Below are 19080 nucleotides of genomic sequence, written 5' to 3'. Positions count from 1 at the left end.
AGACTGGCTAGCATTCTACTTCATCAGCCTGTCAATCTACCCCTTGGGTATGGAAAGGTTTAGTACTTTACAGCTTCCCAAAGATAGTAATAATGGCTTGCTTTATAATGTTGGCATGTCTCCTATTAGTACACTGAAGAGTAATAACTTTTAGCAAATCCAAAAAAAAAAGCAATTTTAAAATATGTTTACATCCTGTGGCACTAGTGAAACTTTTTAGGCACCTTATTATTTATATTTAGGATTGGTATATTATTAATAATGTGCCATTATGGCACAGAGAAAAGAGATCAGAGGAATAATATGATGGTTCTGTTCTCTGAGGCATGTCCATAGCACTGTTTGCAAGGACAACAAGCTGGATAGAACCACCTGATCACCACTTGGGGACAAAGAGCTAGGCCTTGCAATGTGTATAGCACATGACCATCAAGGGCAACAATAAGATGGCACTTACTGAGTTTTCTATGTGTCCATGCCAATGTTTTCCTAGGGGTGGTTCTGCTCATCTCCATGTTAGAGGTGAGGACCCCAAGGCATGGAAAGGATAAGTAGCTTAAGAGCTAGCAGCAGGGCCAGGCTTCTCATCTGGGAAGAGGTCCAGAGGGAAACCAGTTGGCTTTTTTTTCTTTCTTTCTTTCTTTTTTTTTAATGTGTTGAACTTTGTGGAATTATTGCCTAGGGAGAAGTATTACTACTCAAAAGAACAGATAATAGAGCACAGAGCTGAGCATCAGGACCCATAGGGATACATCTGGAGCTGCCCCTTCCATCTATATAATCCTAGACAGGCTGTCCTCTCAGAGCCTGTTTCCTCATTCACCCAGTATTGTGCAATACCTTTCAACTGAAGGGTTTGCAGTTAATCTGTGGTAAAACCAGGCACAGTGCCAGGGCTCAGAGGAGGGCTGGCCCACACCACCTAGTGCTCGTTAAATTCTGATCAGACAAAGAACTGCGGCTCCATGATGGTAGGGGGTTCAAGGAGTACTGGGGGCCTTGCAGTGTGGGTGGCTTCCCAGGACTGCCTCATCACTGACAGTGTGGGGCTTGGCAGAGCCACTGCAGCTCAGTGGTCTAGCCCAGGACTCTAAGCAGTCAGCACAAGCTGCAGCACAAGGGGCTATGATGTGCCTTCTCAGGTGCTCCCAAGCACTGAGTCTATGGGCTGTGTTAACACAAACAAGCAGACCACCCCTAAGGTCTGCAGCAGACAAATCTTCCTAACCCAATTGGGGCTGCTCACTGTACTTAAGTACAATCACCTGAGCACGTCTGCTTACAATGGGGCATTTCAACTATACCTTTCTCCTCAAACTTTAACCTTATTAAGTCACCTTAAAATTTTAATGTCATGAATAATTCATTAAATAATTATTTTATTCAGTTAGTTTTTGAGATGGAGTCTCACTATGCTGCCTAGGCTGACCTCAAACTCCCACGCTCAAGAGATCTTCTTGTCTTAGTCACCCAAGTAGCTGAGACTTCAGGTGCATCCCAATGTGGCCAGCCAAATAACTAATGGCCTTTTTTAAAAAAACATGAAGTAAAGCCTTCCCATGCCACCAGCTATACCAACTTTCTCAGAGCCTGTTTCTCCACCTATAATAGGAATGATAAAATTATGGGATTTCCCAGGGACAATGCCATCCAACCCTGAGGGCAGTCATGCTGTGAAAACATAGAGCATGGGTGCCACATCTAGAGCTGGGAGATCTTGGGCAGGTAATCATGAAGCCTCATTCATGCCCCCTGTCTTTAAGAGCTGCTTTGGGAAACAAACCCCCCGCCCCCACTCCTCCAGCTAAATGGCACTGGGAAAGCCAGGAACTGAGTCTTAGGCTATACTACTGAGGTAGGCTATATGTCTGTGGATGACAGTCAGGGCAGGTCTGCAACTTACTGCTAAAGCGGACAGGCTGTGCCACATTCACCGCATGGAAATGTGTGGGGTCACCTCCTCTGGCCCGCCCCTGCCTCGGATCCACAGCCTCCTTTCCATGGTAAGGACGTGTCTCCCCGGTTACTTCTGAAAGCAAAAGAAATGTGCTATGAGTCCCACATGTGCAGCAGTAAGGGTGCAGTCATAATGGTTCTCTAAAAAGCACCAAGTTGAACATCAGTTCAGTTCTCCTTAGGGCTGGAAGGACCAGGTGCAGAATGTGGTAGCAGAGTCCATTTATTTTGGTTTTCTTTAGCACTCTAGAAATCATTGCCATTCACATCAGTTAAACACTGGCTATCTTCTTTTTTTTAATCATTATTATGATATGAGGTCTCTCCATTGCATTTTCTAGCAAGTACAGCTAGTATAGCAAAAGGCCAGACATTCCTGCTTAAAATCCTTTGGCAATGCCAGCTTCACAGGGATACCAAGTGAGGCAATCTTTTCTAAAACCCAAATTTCCCTTCCCCTCATGTTCCTCCCAATGTTAGTGTGAAGTGGGGACCCACTGTGTATGACCCTCCTCTATATTGCTCATCAGTGGCTAAGCTGCCTGCTGTCTATTTCTGACCAGTCTTGAGCTGGTCTTGTAGGGCTGCAAGAGCCTCCAGGCCAGGGTCTCAGGATGTTTGTATCTAGCTCTTTAGCACCTGACACAGGCATGGTGTGCAGCAAGCCTTTATGCATGGTTGGAAGCTGTGAACAGGAAGCTGAAGAAGAGGGAAGCATTCTAGTTTTACGTAGCATGACCTAAAAATATTCAGGCCTTTCTACACAGTCTCTTTTGAGCAGACTTTAAAAAATGAAGTGATTTACCCAAGGCCACAGAGTAGGAGACAGAGGCAATGCCCCTCCTGGGCCAGCCTACCTTCTACTCCACCTGTACTTTCCAAGTAAAGGGCAGGTGGACAAATTCAGGAAAGACGGGCAACAAATTTTGTCTGCATGGCTGCACACAAACAGAAAGACAGAAGACATGCTCTAGCTACAGATGGCTTCCCTCAGGCCAGAATGGGACAGAAGACTTAGGAAGCAGGAGACAGGAGTTCCTAAAAACCCAAATTATCTGATGCCACAGCTGGCAATCAGTCCCACTTGACTGAAGGATTTCTACCCATCAGATTCTGCTAGTGTTATGAACATTGTTTTAAATTTAATGTGAAAAAAGTTTGGAAAAATAATATGTATAAACCATTACTACATTTGGGGACACCTCTCCACTCTCTTTTTCTCCACACAAATCCTTAAAAATACTGGAATACAGGCAGGGGTGTAGCTCACTGGTAGAGGCTCCATTAACATGGCCCTGAGTTCCACCTCCAGCACCGAAAAAAAAAAGGAAAAAATAATGAGGTCATACAATTCTATTATATGAATTGCTTGGTAAGCTTACAACTATAACTAGCCTTCCGCATTCTTAATAAGAATGTAGATTTTAAGTTTTTAAGGGTTGTATAGTATTTCATGGATGTATTTCATAACCATTGAGTTTTTGTGTTGTTCTATGAAAGGGTACATAGGCTACACTGAATAATATGTACAAAAATCTCCATGTGTTCCTCATTGTTTCCTTTGGAGATTCTGGGCAAGACAGATTGTACAAGCTTTGCTTCCTTCAATCACTAAATATTCAGCTATTACTTCCATAACTCCTCTCAGGCACATGATGAAGAACAGTTGCTATTATACTGGGAATCATTGTAAAACATACAACGTACTACCACTTTTCAATATAAGTTCAGCACAAAGCAAAGGATTCAAAGAGGGAAGCATCTTCAAGTATTCATTGTGCATTTTCAAAACTTCTGGTGCCCCAAAATGCAATGTGATCAGTAACCTGACACTGAGACAAGCCTGATTTTAAGGCTGTTCTCTGCAAACACCTAGCACATTAGCTTGCTAGGATTCAGCACTCTCTGCATTACCCAGAAATGCAGGAAGGGGGATTCCCAAACTTAGAGCATCTCTGACTCGGAGGTAGTACCCAGGACACAGACCCTTCATGGGAAGAGGAGGATCACTAATACAAGGCATGTAAGTGCTGGGTGGAGAAGGAAAGAGTCACACGGGCTTCTTAGCTGGACTTTAGACAGGAAGCTGAAGAGGATTGAGAACAGAAAGGCTCTGGACAGAGGGAAGAGCTTGGGCAGAGGGCAAAAGTATGTACATCTAGGACCAGATTAGGTGTGGCTCAAGTATATTTCACTAGCTAAATTTGACATCTCCCCTTTGTCTGCTCAAACAAGCAAAACCTGTGATTCCACTTTGTATCTTGGCCTCTTCCCCAAACCAAGACCAGTATGTAGGAAACTGCTCACACACACACACAAAAAAGATGAATCTAGGGCAGAGGGAGGCAAAGAGAAGGACAAGATCGCACAGAGGAACTGCTTGGTCACACGGACACTGAGATCACATATGTGGATGCTGACTGTCTGAGGGAAGCCATCTGTAGCCTAAGGGTGGAGGACAGGTGGAACATTTGAGGCAAATGGTGATACACAAGTTCCTTTGTGGGCTGGGGTTGTGGCTCAGTGGTAGAGTGCTTGCCTAGCACCTGTGAGGTACTGGGTTCAATTCTCTGCACCATATACAAATGAATGAATAAAATAACAGTCAATCAACAATTTAAAAATATTAAAAAAAAAAAAAAGTACCTTTGTGCTGAACAGGCTTCTCTGGGGCTAAGGTAGCAATTGTGAACCCTTTTCTTTTCCTTCATTCCTCTTTATATACCAACACATTCATCTCCACACTAACTTATTTATTAAATGTCTACTACGTGCCCAACAAGGAAACCCCCAGCACTGACACAGGCCCTTATCAGCAAGAAAGGAAAGAGAAAGACAACGATACTGATGACAGTTATATGAGGGACTCCTAAGTGTCCTGGGGAAAACTGGGGAATGGGTAGGGCACAGGATTAGCAGCCTTTCAGATTTCTTAGGAGAATCTCTGACAAAATTTCCCTCTTCCTACTGAGAGGCAGCTTGTGGGTATGTAGCTAGACACCAGGCCCTGCTGTCACTGCTGAGCTGACCCACATGTGGCTAATCTTTGAATGCTACTTCCAGGATACACATCCCAAAGCAACTTTCTTTCTCTCCCTTTCTTTGTTCCAGGCACTGTCCTAGGCACAGGGACTACACCAATAAACAAACAGCGGACAATCTTATTCCCTTTATCAAGAAGTTATGGGCTGGGGATGTGGCTCAAGTGGTAGCGTGCTTGCCTGGCATGCATGCGCCCCGGGTTCGATCCTCAGCACCATATACAAACAAAGATGTTGTGTCCACCGAAAACTAAAAAATAAATATTAAAAAAAAATTCTCTCTCTCTCTTTTTAAAAAAAATATTAAAAAAAAAAGAAGTTATATCCTCTAACTTTTCCATCAGGCAACTGGACAGGGCCCCTCTAACTATGATGAGGTTGAGTTCAAGTGGGCTGAACTCAACCCCTGACATCTTGGAAAGCAGCAACATAAGCAGCCCATGGGGCCCCACGGCCAGGCTGCTCTTTGGTATTTAGAATAGCTCTTTTCTCTTTAGATGTCCTGGCCAAGACTGCAGAGCTACTCCTGCTGCCAAAGATGGAACAGGAATCCATGGAGCGAGACCTGAAGCAACCATGGTTTATCTGGTACTGAAAATATGAGGGAAGAGGAATGTTCTTTCAACAGGAAAATCAGGTTCAGCAAGGTCAGGCCCAATACTCCAGAGTAGGGGTAGGGAATAAGGGCACCAGGGTCAGGGCATCCTCCTCCTCTAGAGCCACAGGTTGTTGGCCTGACAGGCAGGCTGTCTGCTCCTAGCCCACGGCATCTCTGGGCCCTGTGGCCTCACCTCCTGGCAGTAGATAATATGCCTGATAGTCTCCTTCCCCCTCAGATAACCTCACAATGGGAGCTGAGGATGCTAGAGCACTGGAAGTCCAACAAAGAAACTGAGTCAAAACAGTCTGTGGCATGCTCACTTCTGAAAAGCATTAAAAAAGGATTATTTGCAAATAAAGGACAAAATGTGAGGGACTTTAACTTGTGTTTCTAAAAATTTAAAAACTTGCCCATATAGAGCATTAGAGTCCAGATGAACGTGTTTCTTCCCCAAATAAAGGAGAGGACAAGAGGACTTGAGCTTCTTTAGTACTCCAAGTTGTCAGAACTCATATCCTTTTCATACTTATACCCAAGTTAGTCTGCAGTCATAGTCAAAAGTCAATATTTTGGGGCCAGGGATGTGGCTCAAGCGGTAACGCGCTCGCCTGGCATGTGTGGGGTGCTGGGTTCAATCCTCAGCACCACATAAAAATAAAATAAAAATGTTGTGTCCACCGAAAACTGAAAAATAAATATTAAAAATTCTCTCTATGTCTTCTCTCTTTCTCTCTTAAAAAAAAAAAAAAAAAAAGTCAAATATTTGTCATGCCAGGTATAGTGATACATGCCTATAATCCCAGTGAGCCAGGAGGTTGAGACAGGAGGACAGCAAGTTGAAGGCCAGCTTGCACAACTCAAAGAGACCTTGTCTCAAAGCACCCCCCCCACTACAAATAAAGTTTTTTAAAAGGGCTAGAGTTCAGTGGTAAAGTGCCCCTGGGTTTGATGCCCAGTATTGCCCCCCAACCCCTGAACACAATAAAAATTAAAATAAAAAAATTCAATATCTTTAAGTCAGATAATACTTGTTATTAAATAGAATTCTTAAAATCAGAAAGCCAGAAAAAAATTCCTATTGGTACTGACATTGTGTCATGCAGGTTCTTTAAATCTGATTATTCTAATGTGCAGCCAACACCAGGGCCACCTCACTTATTGAGACTTACTCGAGGATGTGCCCCAGTGGCTGCCATCTGTCTCTGTTCTTCCAGGATTTGGAGGTTGTGCTTTAAAAATATCAATAGCAGTACTGTTTGCTTTTCCATTTTATACCCATGAGAGGTATATATAACCCCCAAAAAATTAACTGCAAAAATATACCCCTTCAAGTTCCGAGTTCAAAATCTACCTCCGCTGTTTCTTCTTGGGTTCATGAATGTCTTTGGCACGAACGAGAGGGACAATCACAAAATAAATGTCTTAAACTTCCACTACAGGCCAGTGAGAGGAGCAGAAGCCATGAGAAACTCTTATGACACTTTCAGGCTGTGGCCTTGAGGCTCACCTACCAGCAGAGATAGGACAGAAATGGACTAGTTAGAGTAGGAATCTTCACTCAAAGTCTTAAAAACTCTTAAATATGATTTATCAAAAGATGAAACACAAACTCCTGCCTCCCCCTTCCACTCTTTTGTGCCCAATTCCATTTCCTAAGAATACCCTTTATACTGGTTTCTTCTGGTATTTACATTCATATTTCCAAATAGGTATACACTGCTATTTCTAGCTTTATCCATTTTTAGTGTTATCCACAGATGGAAGATGTAGTTCACATACATTCTTACCACACTTTCCAATAACTTCACAGTCAGTATAATAATGTAAATATTCTTCATTTGTGAGGCAAATAACATATACTCAGGTTATTTTATTGCTCTTAACAATTTTCTTTTTCCTGGAGTTAATTTTTGCATCAATTTTTAAACTAGTTTCCTATTTTTCTGCCTTTAAGCTTTTCAGATACTAAAATAGATGAAGACCAGTAAAAATATTTGTAAACACTCAAACACCATTTCAGCATCTCAGAATTTGGCTCTGCTGCCTGGAAGCCTCCCTCCAGCAGCGCATCTTATTTCTGTCTGATCCAGTTGTTCTCTGGGTCCCTGTTGCCTGGATCTAGGGCCATTTTTTTTTCCTCTCTCTCTCTCTCTCTCTCTCTCTCTCTCTCTCTCTCTCTCTCTCTCTTTTAAATAATTACTTTTTAGTTTTTTAGGTAGACATAATATATTTATTTTATTTTTATGTGGTGTTGAGGATCGAACCCAGTGCCTCATGCATGCTAGGTGAGCACTCTACCAATGAGCCACAACCTCAGCCATAGGGCCATTTTCTTTCTTGTTTTGTCCTCTTCTCATTTTACAAGATCACATCTTCCACTGTCTGCCTAATAAAGAATGTGCCAACTTTTCTAAAAGGTATGTCCACATCAGATGATTTCTTTATTCTTATCCTCATGCATGGTTCTTTAGGTATAAAAATTCCAGATTAATAACATTTTTTGAAACTTTTGGTTAAAAATATCAGATTGCACAAATGCATTCATGTGTCTTTCCTAACACCTACTAAAACAAAAGTAATGAGATGGTCTAAAGGACAAACAGAACAGGAAAGAGGATGATGAAGTTCTAAAAAAGTAGAAGCACAGGTATAATTAACTTAGAGAGGTCGACCATACTTCACAATCTGCCTGGAGACAATCCCAGTTTATGCCTGTTGTCTCAATGTCCCATCCAGTTCAGCAATTGTCAGCCTCAAAATTGTCATTTTTAGAAGCAAATCACCCTAAACTTATTTGGGGCAGAAAGCTATCTTGGGCTAACATCTGAGAAAGTAGAAACACAAGAAATCTGACAATGTTTAACAAAATTACAATACATTTGCCCTTTGACCCAGTAATCCTACATTTAGGAATCTATAAGGAAGATATTTCTCCAATAATTTAGCAAGAAGAGGGATCATATGAACAAAGTTGTTTACTGTGACATTATTATTATCATGATGGGTTTTGTTTTTAGTACTGGGCACTTTATCACTAATCCTCAGTCCTTTGATTTTCATTTTGAGACAGGTCTCAGTTAAATTGCTGAGGATGACCTCAATCTTGTGATCCCCCTGCATCAGCCTCCTTCAAGTCACTGCGATAACAGGTTGTGTGCCCCCAAACTCCGCTACATGGCATGATTTAAAAAAAATTTTTTTTCAGTTATAAGTGGTATGATTTCAGTTACAACTAGCATTATAACAGGGACAACCAGAGTTCCACAAAGGACTGGATGAAGTACACAGTAGGTTCCTAAAGTAAAGTTTATGGTGACTGTAAAAAAGGAAGAGAAATATCTCTATGAATTAATACAAAATGATGTCAAGGGTATTTTGTTAAATTAAAACAAAAAAATCGCTCTTACTCTTCTCTCTCTCTCTCTCTCTCTCTCTTCCTCTCTCCCTCTCCTTCTCTTACTCTCTTCTCCTCCCTCTCCCCTTTCTCTCCCCCCTCTCCTCGTCCTCTCTCTTCCCCCCTCCTCTCTCTCCCCCCCTCTCCTCTCTCTCCCCCCTCTCCTCTCTCTCTCCCCCCCCTTCCCCCTCCTCTTCTCTCTCTTCCCCCTCTCCTCTCTCTCTCTTCTCCCCCCCCTCCCCCCTTCTCTTCTGCGACTGGCCGCTAAGATCCTGCTAATAAAATCTTGGACAGGTTAAAAAAAAAAAAAGAGAGAGAAAAACAAAAAAATCACTGCAAAATAGTATTTGTAGTAATAAAAATTTGGGGGAGATACTGGGGGGGTCACATCCAGAGCCTTCCCAATGCTAAGCAAGTGCTCTACCACTAAGCTACACACTTAGCTTATAAGATGCTTATTTATGTATTTTATATATTCTAAAAATAAAGTTAATTACATAATCCTGGGAATATACCAAAACCCACATAATTGTATAAAGGGATGAATTTTATGGCAAATGAATTATATATCAATAAAAAATGAGAATTAAATCAACAAGATGAAGAAGCAAAGTCCTCAGATCAAATACAAAGAGACCCAAATGCTAACATAATCATACATAAGAAAAGAATGAATGAATTCCAGGTACACTGGCACACACCTAACAATCTCAGCTTCTTGGGAGGCTGAGGCAGGAGTATCATAAAGTTTAAGGCCAACCTTGTCTCAAAACAAAAAATATACAGGGCTGGGATGAAGCTCAGTGGTACTGTTCTTGGGATCTATCCCTAGTACTGCAAAATAAACAGATATTAAAGAATAAGTGAATCACAGTGATTTTGGACTAAAGAAATCTGACTATATACTTTTAACAGGAAGCCATCTAACAACAAAGAACTACAAAGAAATCCTCTGAAATTAATTAAGCAGGTTTGTTATTGACAGCAGTATAGGAATAGTATAGTCATCCCTATACCTACAGGGAATTGTTCTAACACCGCCCCCCAGGATCCCCAAGTCCAAAGACCCTCAATTCCCTTATGCATATTCTCCTGTATACTTTGAAATAATCTCTAGATTACTTATACCTGATACAATGTCAATATTATGTAGATAGATATTATATTGTATTGTTTAGGGAATAATGACAAGTAAGTCTATATATGTTCAGTACAAGCACAGGTTTTTTTTTTTCAAATAGTTTTGATTCATGGTTGGCTGAATCCACAGATGAGAAACCAACATATATGGAGAGCTGAGTATAACTCCAAAACTATTTTATGTGTATTTCAGAATTGGACAAATGAGTACCTATTTAAAATATGTGGGGACCAGAATTCTTACTATGGGAAAAGTGAGCTACAAATAAGAAATGGGAAGAAAGAAAGAACCCCTGTATACAAAAATTGGAGGAATCAATAAATATGAATTTATCATTTAAAAAAAAAAAAAAGTCTAGCTATATCTACTGACAGTACAAGATAACCCAGCAACAATGAGCTCAGTTGATACCCAGATGTTGATTTCTAAATTCATTACCCCTAAAGAGAGTAGTCCTCCTTAGAGAAATGGCTGATTCCAGAGCTGGGGCAGGGAAAGTATAAGTTGAGTATGAAGTGTTCTGCACTGATAGAATACAACAAAGAGGAAATAGGGAATTATTATTATATTTTCTTGTAGTGCTGGGGAATAGAACCCAGCAACTTGAGCATGCCAAGAAAGTGCTTTACCACTGAGCCATCTCCCCAGCCCCGGCAAAGCTCTTCATAAAAGAGGATTATTATTTAAATACAGTATGATAATTATAAAAATTGCCATTTTTTTAACCATCACTTTTACAACTGATTCAGATAAGAATCATCACTATAAGCTAAAATAACTGGGTTTTGGAGATCACCTAGAATATCACTATACAGATTATTTAATCATTTTTATTTACAAATTACTTTCTACTACAAAAGGGGAAAAACACATTCACAATAGTGACTTCTGAAAGACATTACCTTAACTAACTGACCAAACTCAACATCATTTATAATGGGAGAAAGTGGCCTCATGTGTCTCATGATATGATAATTTATGAACTACATAACATTCTTGCTTTAAACAAAAGTCCATCTGAAGTTAATCATGAGGAAAGAGACAAATCTAAATTGAAGGACATTCTACAAAACAACTGGCTTGGACGCTTCAATTGTGTCAATGTCAGAGCCTCTGCCCCTTGAATAAAAAAAAAATGAAAAAATTGGGTAACACTTCTAAAGAACAAAGCAAGAAGCCAATAAAATATAATATTTAATCCTTTAATAAATCCTACATTTAAAGAAAAAAAGGCTTATAAAATACACTTTTGGGGGTTGGGGACACAGTAGCTCAGTTGCAGAGGGCTTGCCTGGCATGCATAAAATTCAATCCCCTGTACCACAAGGGGGAAAAAAAGGACATTCTTGAGATAACAAAAAAATCTGAATATGAGCTATACATAATATCACAGTAAACTTCCTGCATATGTAAACTGTATTATGCCTACACTTTTAGATGAACATATTTAGGGGCAAAAGGTCACGGTATCTGTAACATTCTCACTTGAAGAGTTCATTAAAAAAAAAAAAGAGAACAAATGGAACACAAAACTACTGGCTGGTGGTGGATCCAAATAAAGACTATTATACTATTCCTGAAATTACTTATATTAAAAGGTGGGGGTAGAAAGCAATTAGACATACCCAGGTACCTCATCACATCACTGGTGATTTACTGGCAAGAAGGTAAAAATGGGAGGTATTCAGGTTAAGCTTTAAAGCCAGGGTTCTTTACTCAAGGAAGGGCTCTCACTCTTTGTCAGGAAAGCACCCAGAAGTCCATTCTCCAGGCAGATTGGGAGATTCCTCATGGAAAAATCTGACTAGTCCGAGAAAAAGTCCTGAAGGGGAGATGATCCCTAATGAAACATTCCAACTGGTTCATCTTCCAGGGATGTCCATGTGCCACAGCAGAGGCAGGACAAAAACCATCCAACCTCTAAGAAATGCCTTCAAATAAAAGGCAAAGGCCAAACCAAGGAGAAAATAACAGAGAAGAATCACAGAGAGACAAAAAAGTTAACATAAAACCAAAAACATGCCATTAACATCCTCAGACTTCATGGTATCCATAAAACAAGAAAGGTATGCTACTAAGAAGAAACAAGCAGATAGCACTACCCCAACCCCGCAAAAGCTAATAGAGAAATGGAAACTTGACAGCAAATATGAAAATTTCTTAAAAGATTTGGCAGATCTAAAGACAAAGAGATCTGGGGCTGGGTCTATAGCTCAGTTGATAGAGTACTTTCCTTGCATGCACAAGGCCCTGGGTTCAATACCCAGCACCACAATAAATAAATAAATAAATAACAAAAAGATGAAAAACAAGAAAGGAGGAAAAAACGAAGATTAGTCTGAGAGCTCCAATTCCTAATAACACACGTTCTAGAAAGAGAAGAGAGATATGGAAGAAAAGAAATCTACTGATCTATTCCCTAAACTGAAAGGCATGAGTTTCTGAAATGAAAAGACCCACTCAAAAGCCAGCAAAATGGACCAAAAGATAATCAAAATTCCCAGGAAGAAAGAAAACAGGTTATCTTTAAAGAATAAGGAATTTGCTGGGGACAGTGGAGTACACCTATAATTCCAGCAGCTTGGGAGGCTGAGACAGGAGGATCCCAAGTTCAGAGCCGGCCTTACCAAAAGCAAAGCACTAAGCAACTCAGTGAGACCCTGTCTCTAAATAAAACAGGGGGGAGGAAGAGGAGAAGGAGGGGGAGAGGGAGAGGGAGGAAGAAGAAGAAGAAGAAATAATTATTATGGCAACAGCAACACTGAAAATTTAAAAAATTAAGGCCTTCAAAATTATTTCTATTTATATTTTAAATCTAGGCCAAATTTATTATGTAGGAAGGTGAAATGAAGACCATTTGTGACATGCAAACAAGGAAACAAAAACTTTTGTCTTCCAATTCTTTTTCTGTAGAAGTTAATATAAAAGGCAGTACTCCACTAAAATGAGGGAATAAACACAAATAGGAAAGACAGGAAAACCAGAAAGCAGAAAATCTAAAATGAGCATGAGACAAAAAAGAAATCTAACAATTCTCCCATGTTGATGGTGAAGGGAGGCTCTGGAATGACAGCTGGGAACATGGGCACCAGACCCCATAATGCTAAGCAGGCCATAGTAGTCGGGGGCTCTGGGGAGAAAAATCCAAGACTCTAGTAGAATACCTGATGGATCTACAAGTGAAAAGAACCTGGTTATTAGGTACAATTTAGTTTTTAAATTATAAATCTACAGTCACACAGAAAATAGTTGGGCAATTTCTTCAAAAGTCATAAGTTTTTACCATATGACCCAGACATTTCATTCCTAGAGAAATGAAAGTGTATTGTCCATACAAAAACTTGTACACTAATGGTCACAGCAGCATTATTCATAATTGCCCAGAAATGAGAGAATCACTAATGCTCATTAAACAGTGAACAGATTTTTAAAACGTGGAATATCCATACAAGGGAATAAATGGCAATGGAAAGGAACAAACCACTGATCTTGCTCATGAATAAACCTCAGAAGAATGCGAAATAAAAGCTAGTCACAAACGTTGCATAAACATGATCCGATTTACATGAAAGCTCAAGAAAAAGCAGTTCTACAACAGACAGAAAATGGATTAGTAATTGCCTACGACTAAGGAAGAGACCAGGGAGTAACTGCAAATGAGCATAAGGGATCTTCTGGAATGATTAAAAAAAAAAAATCTAAAATTGTGGTTATGATTGTAGAACTCCATAAATTTAATAAAGATCACTGTGTACTTTGTAAACCAACGACTTTATGATTATATAACTGCATCTCAATAAAGCTGTTAAAAAATTAAGACTATCATAATGTAAGTGTAAGAACAGTAAACTAAAAAGAAAATGACACAGATGGACACTGAAAATGTGTGTGACCGAGGACTGCAGTTGTTGCTCAGTTCCCGGGTTGTATCTCAGTGCTTAACCTTCTCTCTCTCTCTCTCTCTCTCTCTCTCTCTCTCTCTCACACACACACACACACTACAGTATTATGTAAGTGAAAGAAGTAGTCAAAAAAGACTGTATACTGTATGATCCCATTTATCTGAAATGTGCAAATGAGGCAAATCCATGGAAAAGAAAGTCGTTTATTGGTGGCCTAGGGTTGTAAGGCTTGAAGAAAAATAGGGAGGGCTTGCTGAGTCTCTGGTTTCATTCTGGAGTAACAGAATTATTCTAAAATTGATTATGATGATGGATATACAACTCTGCCAATATATCAAAAACTACTGAAAACCATTGTAAACTGTATGGTTTTTGAAGTATATCTCAATAAACTATAATCAAAATGCAGAAAGATGATGATGATAATGATCAACTCCAAAATGAAATCAAAATACTGCACCTGACAAACAGATGGGTCATCTTCTATGGTCTAACTAGGAGTAGCACTGACAATAAACAAGAACTCTGACAGTGAAAGAATGATGGGCTTGTCTAAGAAGAAATCAGTGGAGAATGTCCAAAAGCATGGAATTTAGAGACAGGCAAAAAATACCAAATGATAATAAAAAATAAGAGGCCGGGAATAGCTCAAGCAATGCTTAGTGAGAAAAGTGAAGCAGGAGGCATCACAACACCAGGCCTTAAATTATACTAAAGAGCTGGAATAACAAAAACAGCAAAGATAGCCTCTTCTCATCACATCAATAAGCACAAGGTCATATTGGGAAGCTACGCTGGGAGTGGGGGTCCTCACATGCAGGAAGTGAAGACGAATGACAGGCATGCTAGCTTTTCCACCACCCTTCTGCCCTGATTGCTTGGTCTCCTCAGGCAGTTGCTGCTCTCAAGGAAAGGTGGGAAGGGTAGGCTCACTGGCACTGCTCTTTGGGCAGGTGGGAAAATTGGAAGAATCTATGGGACCTGGGTGTAGAACATGTGCAACACCCAAGGCACGTGTTTCACCTGAAACATGTGGCCTGCCCCCTGGGTTTTCTAGTGTTGGGGTATCAGGTACATAACCACTGCCTTATTGTATTTTCTTTCTTTTTTTTTTAAATAAACAACTTGTAGATGGACATAATACCTTTATTTTTATTTGTTAGTTTTATGTGGTGCTGAGGAGCAAACCCAGTGCCTCACGCGTGCAAGGCAAGTGCTCTACCACTGAGCCACAACCCCAGCCCGCTTATTGTATTTTCAATTTGCCACAGATCATAACCTTTGTGACCCATGTAACCCACTGTCACAACTGTCTAGGTGTTTGGAGAGTGGCTCACTAGAATGACTGGGTTAACATTCTTCACCTTGGCTCAGCCATAGGTGCCTCACGATTTTGCTCTATTATGGGCCTCTCTGTGGGGTCCACTGTCACTATTTGATTGGTGAGGCTCTATGCCTCGCCTCGGGGACATGTTATACCTTTCACGAAAAATCAGCTCCTTCATCTGCTTAGCAGTAGTCTCGTAAATGGATGTCTCCCTGTGACCATCAGTATAGAACAATACCCAGGCTCCAGACGTCTGGGGGATCCCTCATATTTTTTTCCTCCAGATGACTTCAGAGTTAAGGTATGGGAGGGTGCCCCAGAACTTGTTCAACTTCTCTCCAGTCATGAACCTGGTGCTCAGGCTGAAGTCAGTGAATTTAATGTTGCCTCTAGCATCCACCATGATGTTTTCCACCTTTAGGTCTAGGAGCACAATACTCTTCTTGTGGCCATAGCATATGGCATTTGGGATCTGCCTGAACAGTCTCTGGGCCTCCTCCTTCTGGGATATGGTACCATAGCTATTCCCAACCTGCGTGCTCCATGATGACATAGATATTTTCAATGGTCTCAATGAAGAAATTGGATCACATTTTGATGTTCCACAGCTGTCAGCATATCTGGTTTGGATAAGATGAGATGTTCTATTCTACCTTTGGCAGGACTTCCACTATCATCTCTGTCCCAGTGAGGAGATGGTGGGCTAGTTTCACCTGGGCAAAGCTACCCTGCCCAACGTTCCTCAGGACCTGATAATGTCCATGAAGGAGACAGAAAAGGATAGGCAGTTGAGTAGGGGTGGGTCAGTAAAGGTCAACAACAGGGCAAACACCAGAATAGCCATTTTAACATGCCTAGACATATTATAAAACAGTTCTGGTTTCCATGTCACAGAGTGACTGTGTAATCTGGGACAACTGAGATATCAAGAACCAGTCAAGAGGAGTTTATCATAAACTTCTCCTTATATGCCTTTAAAAGAAGGAACGGTATAAGACTTAAATGGCATCTTTACCCCTCTAAGGTGTGCTGAGAGTTCTGAATCTTTCTTTCACCTTCTTTTTAAATAAAATTTCTCCTTGCTTGCTTAAAAAAAAAAAAAGAAAGAAAGAAAGAAAGAAATTGTGCCAGGCTCTTCTAATCCAAAGCTGTGGTATTCCATTTCTGAGAAATGTTCTTACGTGAAAATTTATTCTTTGCTAATTTCTTCCCCTCCTGTTTCCATTTATTTTCTTTAAAGGGGGTCTTTGTTTGTTTTGGGTATGGAGAATGAACCCAGGGCACTTGACCATTGAGGTACATATCCTGCCCTATTTAATTTTGAGGTGTGGTCTCACTCAGGGCCTTGCTAAATTGTTGAGGGCCTTGCTAAATTGTTGAGGCTGACTTTGAACTTCTGATCCTCCTGACTCAGTCTCCCGAGCCACTGGGATTACAGGTGTGCACCACCATGCCTAGCACTAAAAAGGGTCTTATTAATCAAATATTGGAATTTCTAGATGCTTTCAAGAGATCTTTCTTGCTCTATTGTTCCTTTTCAAAGCATCTTATTCATATTAGGAAGACAGAAAAAATATATATATAACCTAAAATTTGTCATGTTAATCTTTTAAAAGTGCACAATTCAGTATCTTCCCACTGTTTAGTAACCATCATTACCATGTACTCTCAGAATTTTTCATTTTCCTAAATTGAAACTTTCTACCCATTAAATAATTAATGCCCATTTCTGCTCTTTCTCCAGCCACTGGCAATCACAATTATACTGTCTCTATGAATTTGAGTATTTATATACCTCATATAAAATTGTACAGTTATTTGTCACTTTGTGACTGGCTTATTTAATTTAGAGTAACATCCTCAAGGTTCATCCATGCTGTAGCATATATCAGAATTTCCTTCCTTTTTGAGGGTAGATAGCATTTCATTGTGTGGATAGACCAACTTTTTGTTTATCCAACTATCCACAGATTGCTTCTACCTTTTGGCTACTGTGAATAATGCTGCTATGTACCTAAGTGTATAGATATCTCTTTAATAAGGATGTTTTCAATTCTATGATAACTCTGGGTCTATGTTCCCATGTTGTTCAGGCTGGTCTTAAAACTACTGTGCTAAAGTTATCCTCTTTCCTCAGTAGCTGGGACTACCAGCACATGACACTGTACCCAGCCCTGCCCAATTTTTAATCATTTTTTTTCATTATTATTGTTTCATTATTATTGTTTTTTTCATTATTATTGTTTCATTATTATTGTTGTTAAAGGGCTAATACTCAGAGTACAAAAACAGAGGAGTTTTTGTACTCTGAGTATTAGCCCTTTAACAGATACATGATTTGCAAATATTTTCCCTTTTGCTTGACTTTTCATTCTGTTGAATGTTTTCTTTAATGAGCAAGTTTTAAATTTTAATGTAGTCTGATTTATCTATATTTTTCTTTTGTTGCCTGTGCTTTTTGGTGTCAAGAAATCATTGTCAAACATAATGTTAACAACCTTTTCTTCCATTTTCCATTAAGATTTTATAGTTTTAGGCCTTACATTGAAATCTCTGATCCAATCTGACTTAACTTTTGTGTATCATTAACTAAGGATAAAATTCAGGGCCTCATGCATACTAGGCAAGCACTCTACCAGTAAGCTTCGTTCCTAGCCTGCCAAACTTTATTCTTCTGCATTTAGATGTCTAGTTTTTTTAGCATTGATTGTCGGAAAGACTGCCCTTCTCCCCCAATGAATGGTCATGGCATCCTTATGGAAAACCATTTGGCCATTAAACATGAGGTCTTATTTCTGGGCTCTATATTCCATTCCATTAGTTTATATGTCTCTTTATGCCTGTTCCACACTGTTTTGATTACTTTGCTTTGTAGGAAGTTTTAAAGTCAGGAAGGTTTTCAACTTTGTTCATGATTGTTTTATTTAATTGAGGCCTACTATTTTAGGATATGTTTTTCTGTTTATTTATTTTTTTAGGTGTAGATGGACACAACACAATGCCTTTTATTTTTATGTGGTGCTGAGGATCGAACCTGGGTCCTGCCCGCGCTAGGCGAGCCCTCTACCACTGAGCCACAATCCCAGCCCCCAGGATAGGTTTTTCTATTTTGGCAAAAAACCTTGTTGGCATGCTAATAGAGAATATAGATATACACTGAATCGGTAAATTGTTTTGGGTAGTACTGGCATCTTTTTAAGTCTGTGTCCATGCCCTGGGATGCCTTTCAACTTATTTGCCTTTAAAAAAAAAAAAAAAAAATTGTCATTTTCAGTGTATACGTCTTTCATCTCCTTGAAAGAATAATATACTTCATTATTCCTAAGTATATTATTCTTTTTTTGTATTGCTGTATATGGAACTGCTTGTTTAATTTCCTCTCCAGATTGTTAGTATACACAAATGTAATTGACTTGTGTGTTCTGCAACTATGATAAATTTGTCAATTAGTCCTGTGTGTGTATGTAACATCTATCAAGTTTTCTATATATAAAGTTATCTCATCTGTGAACAGGAATGATTTTACTTCCTTTTTTTTTTTTTTTTTTTGGAGGACGGGTACTAGGGACTGAACCCAGGGGCACTTTACCACTGAGCTACTTCCACCTAGCCCTTTATATTTTGAGACAGGGTCTCCCTAAGTTGTTTAGAGCCTTGCCAAGTTACTGAGGCTGGCCTCCAACTTGCAGTCCTTCTGCCTCAGCCTCCTGAGCTGCTG

The 19080-nt window shown here is 39.9% G+C and overlaps 1 protein-coding gene across 3 annotated transcripts in view; it reads right to left on the bottom strand.

The window, feature by feature from the left end:
- The window catches only part of Dgcr2 (DiGeorge syndrome critical region gene 2), a 78888-nt gene that overhangs the window by 28874 nt on the left and 30934 nt on the right, over window positions 1-19080 (bottom strand). For all 3 annotated transcript variants that reach the window (XM_076860170.1, XM_076860227.1, XM_076860219.1), the window contains exon 3: window positions 1904-2029. In XM_076860170.1, the coding sequence (XP_076716285.1) occupies window positions 1904-2029 (126 nt within the window). The remainder of the gene's footprint in view (window positions 1-1903; window positions 2030-19080) is intronic.

The sequence above is a fragment of the Callospermophilus lateralis genome, chromosome 1, assembly GCF_048772815.1.
Source record: "Callospermophilus lateralis isolate mCalLat2 chromosome 1, mCalLat2.hap1, whole genome shotgun sequence".
Classification (NCBI taxonomy): Eukaryota; Metazoa; Chordata; class Mammalia; order Rodentia; family Sciuridae; genus Callospermophilus; species Callospermophilus lateralis.
This window is presented reverse-complemented; position numbering and strand designations above follow the sequence as displayed.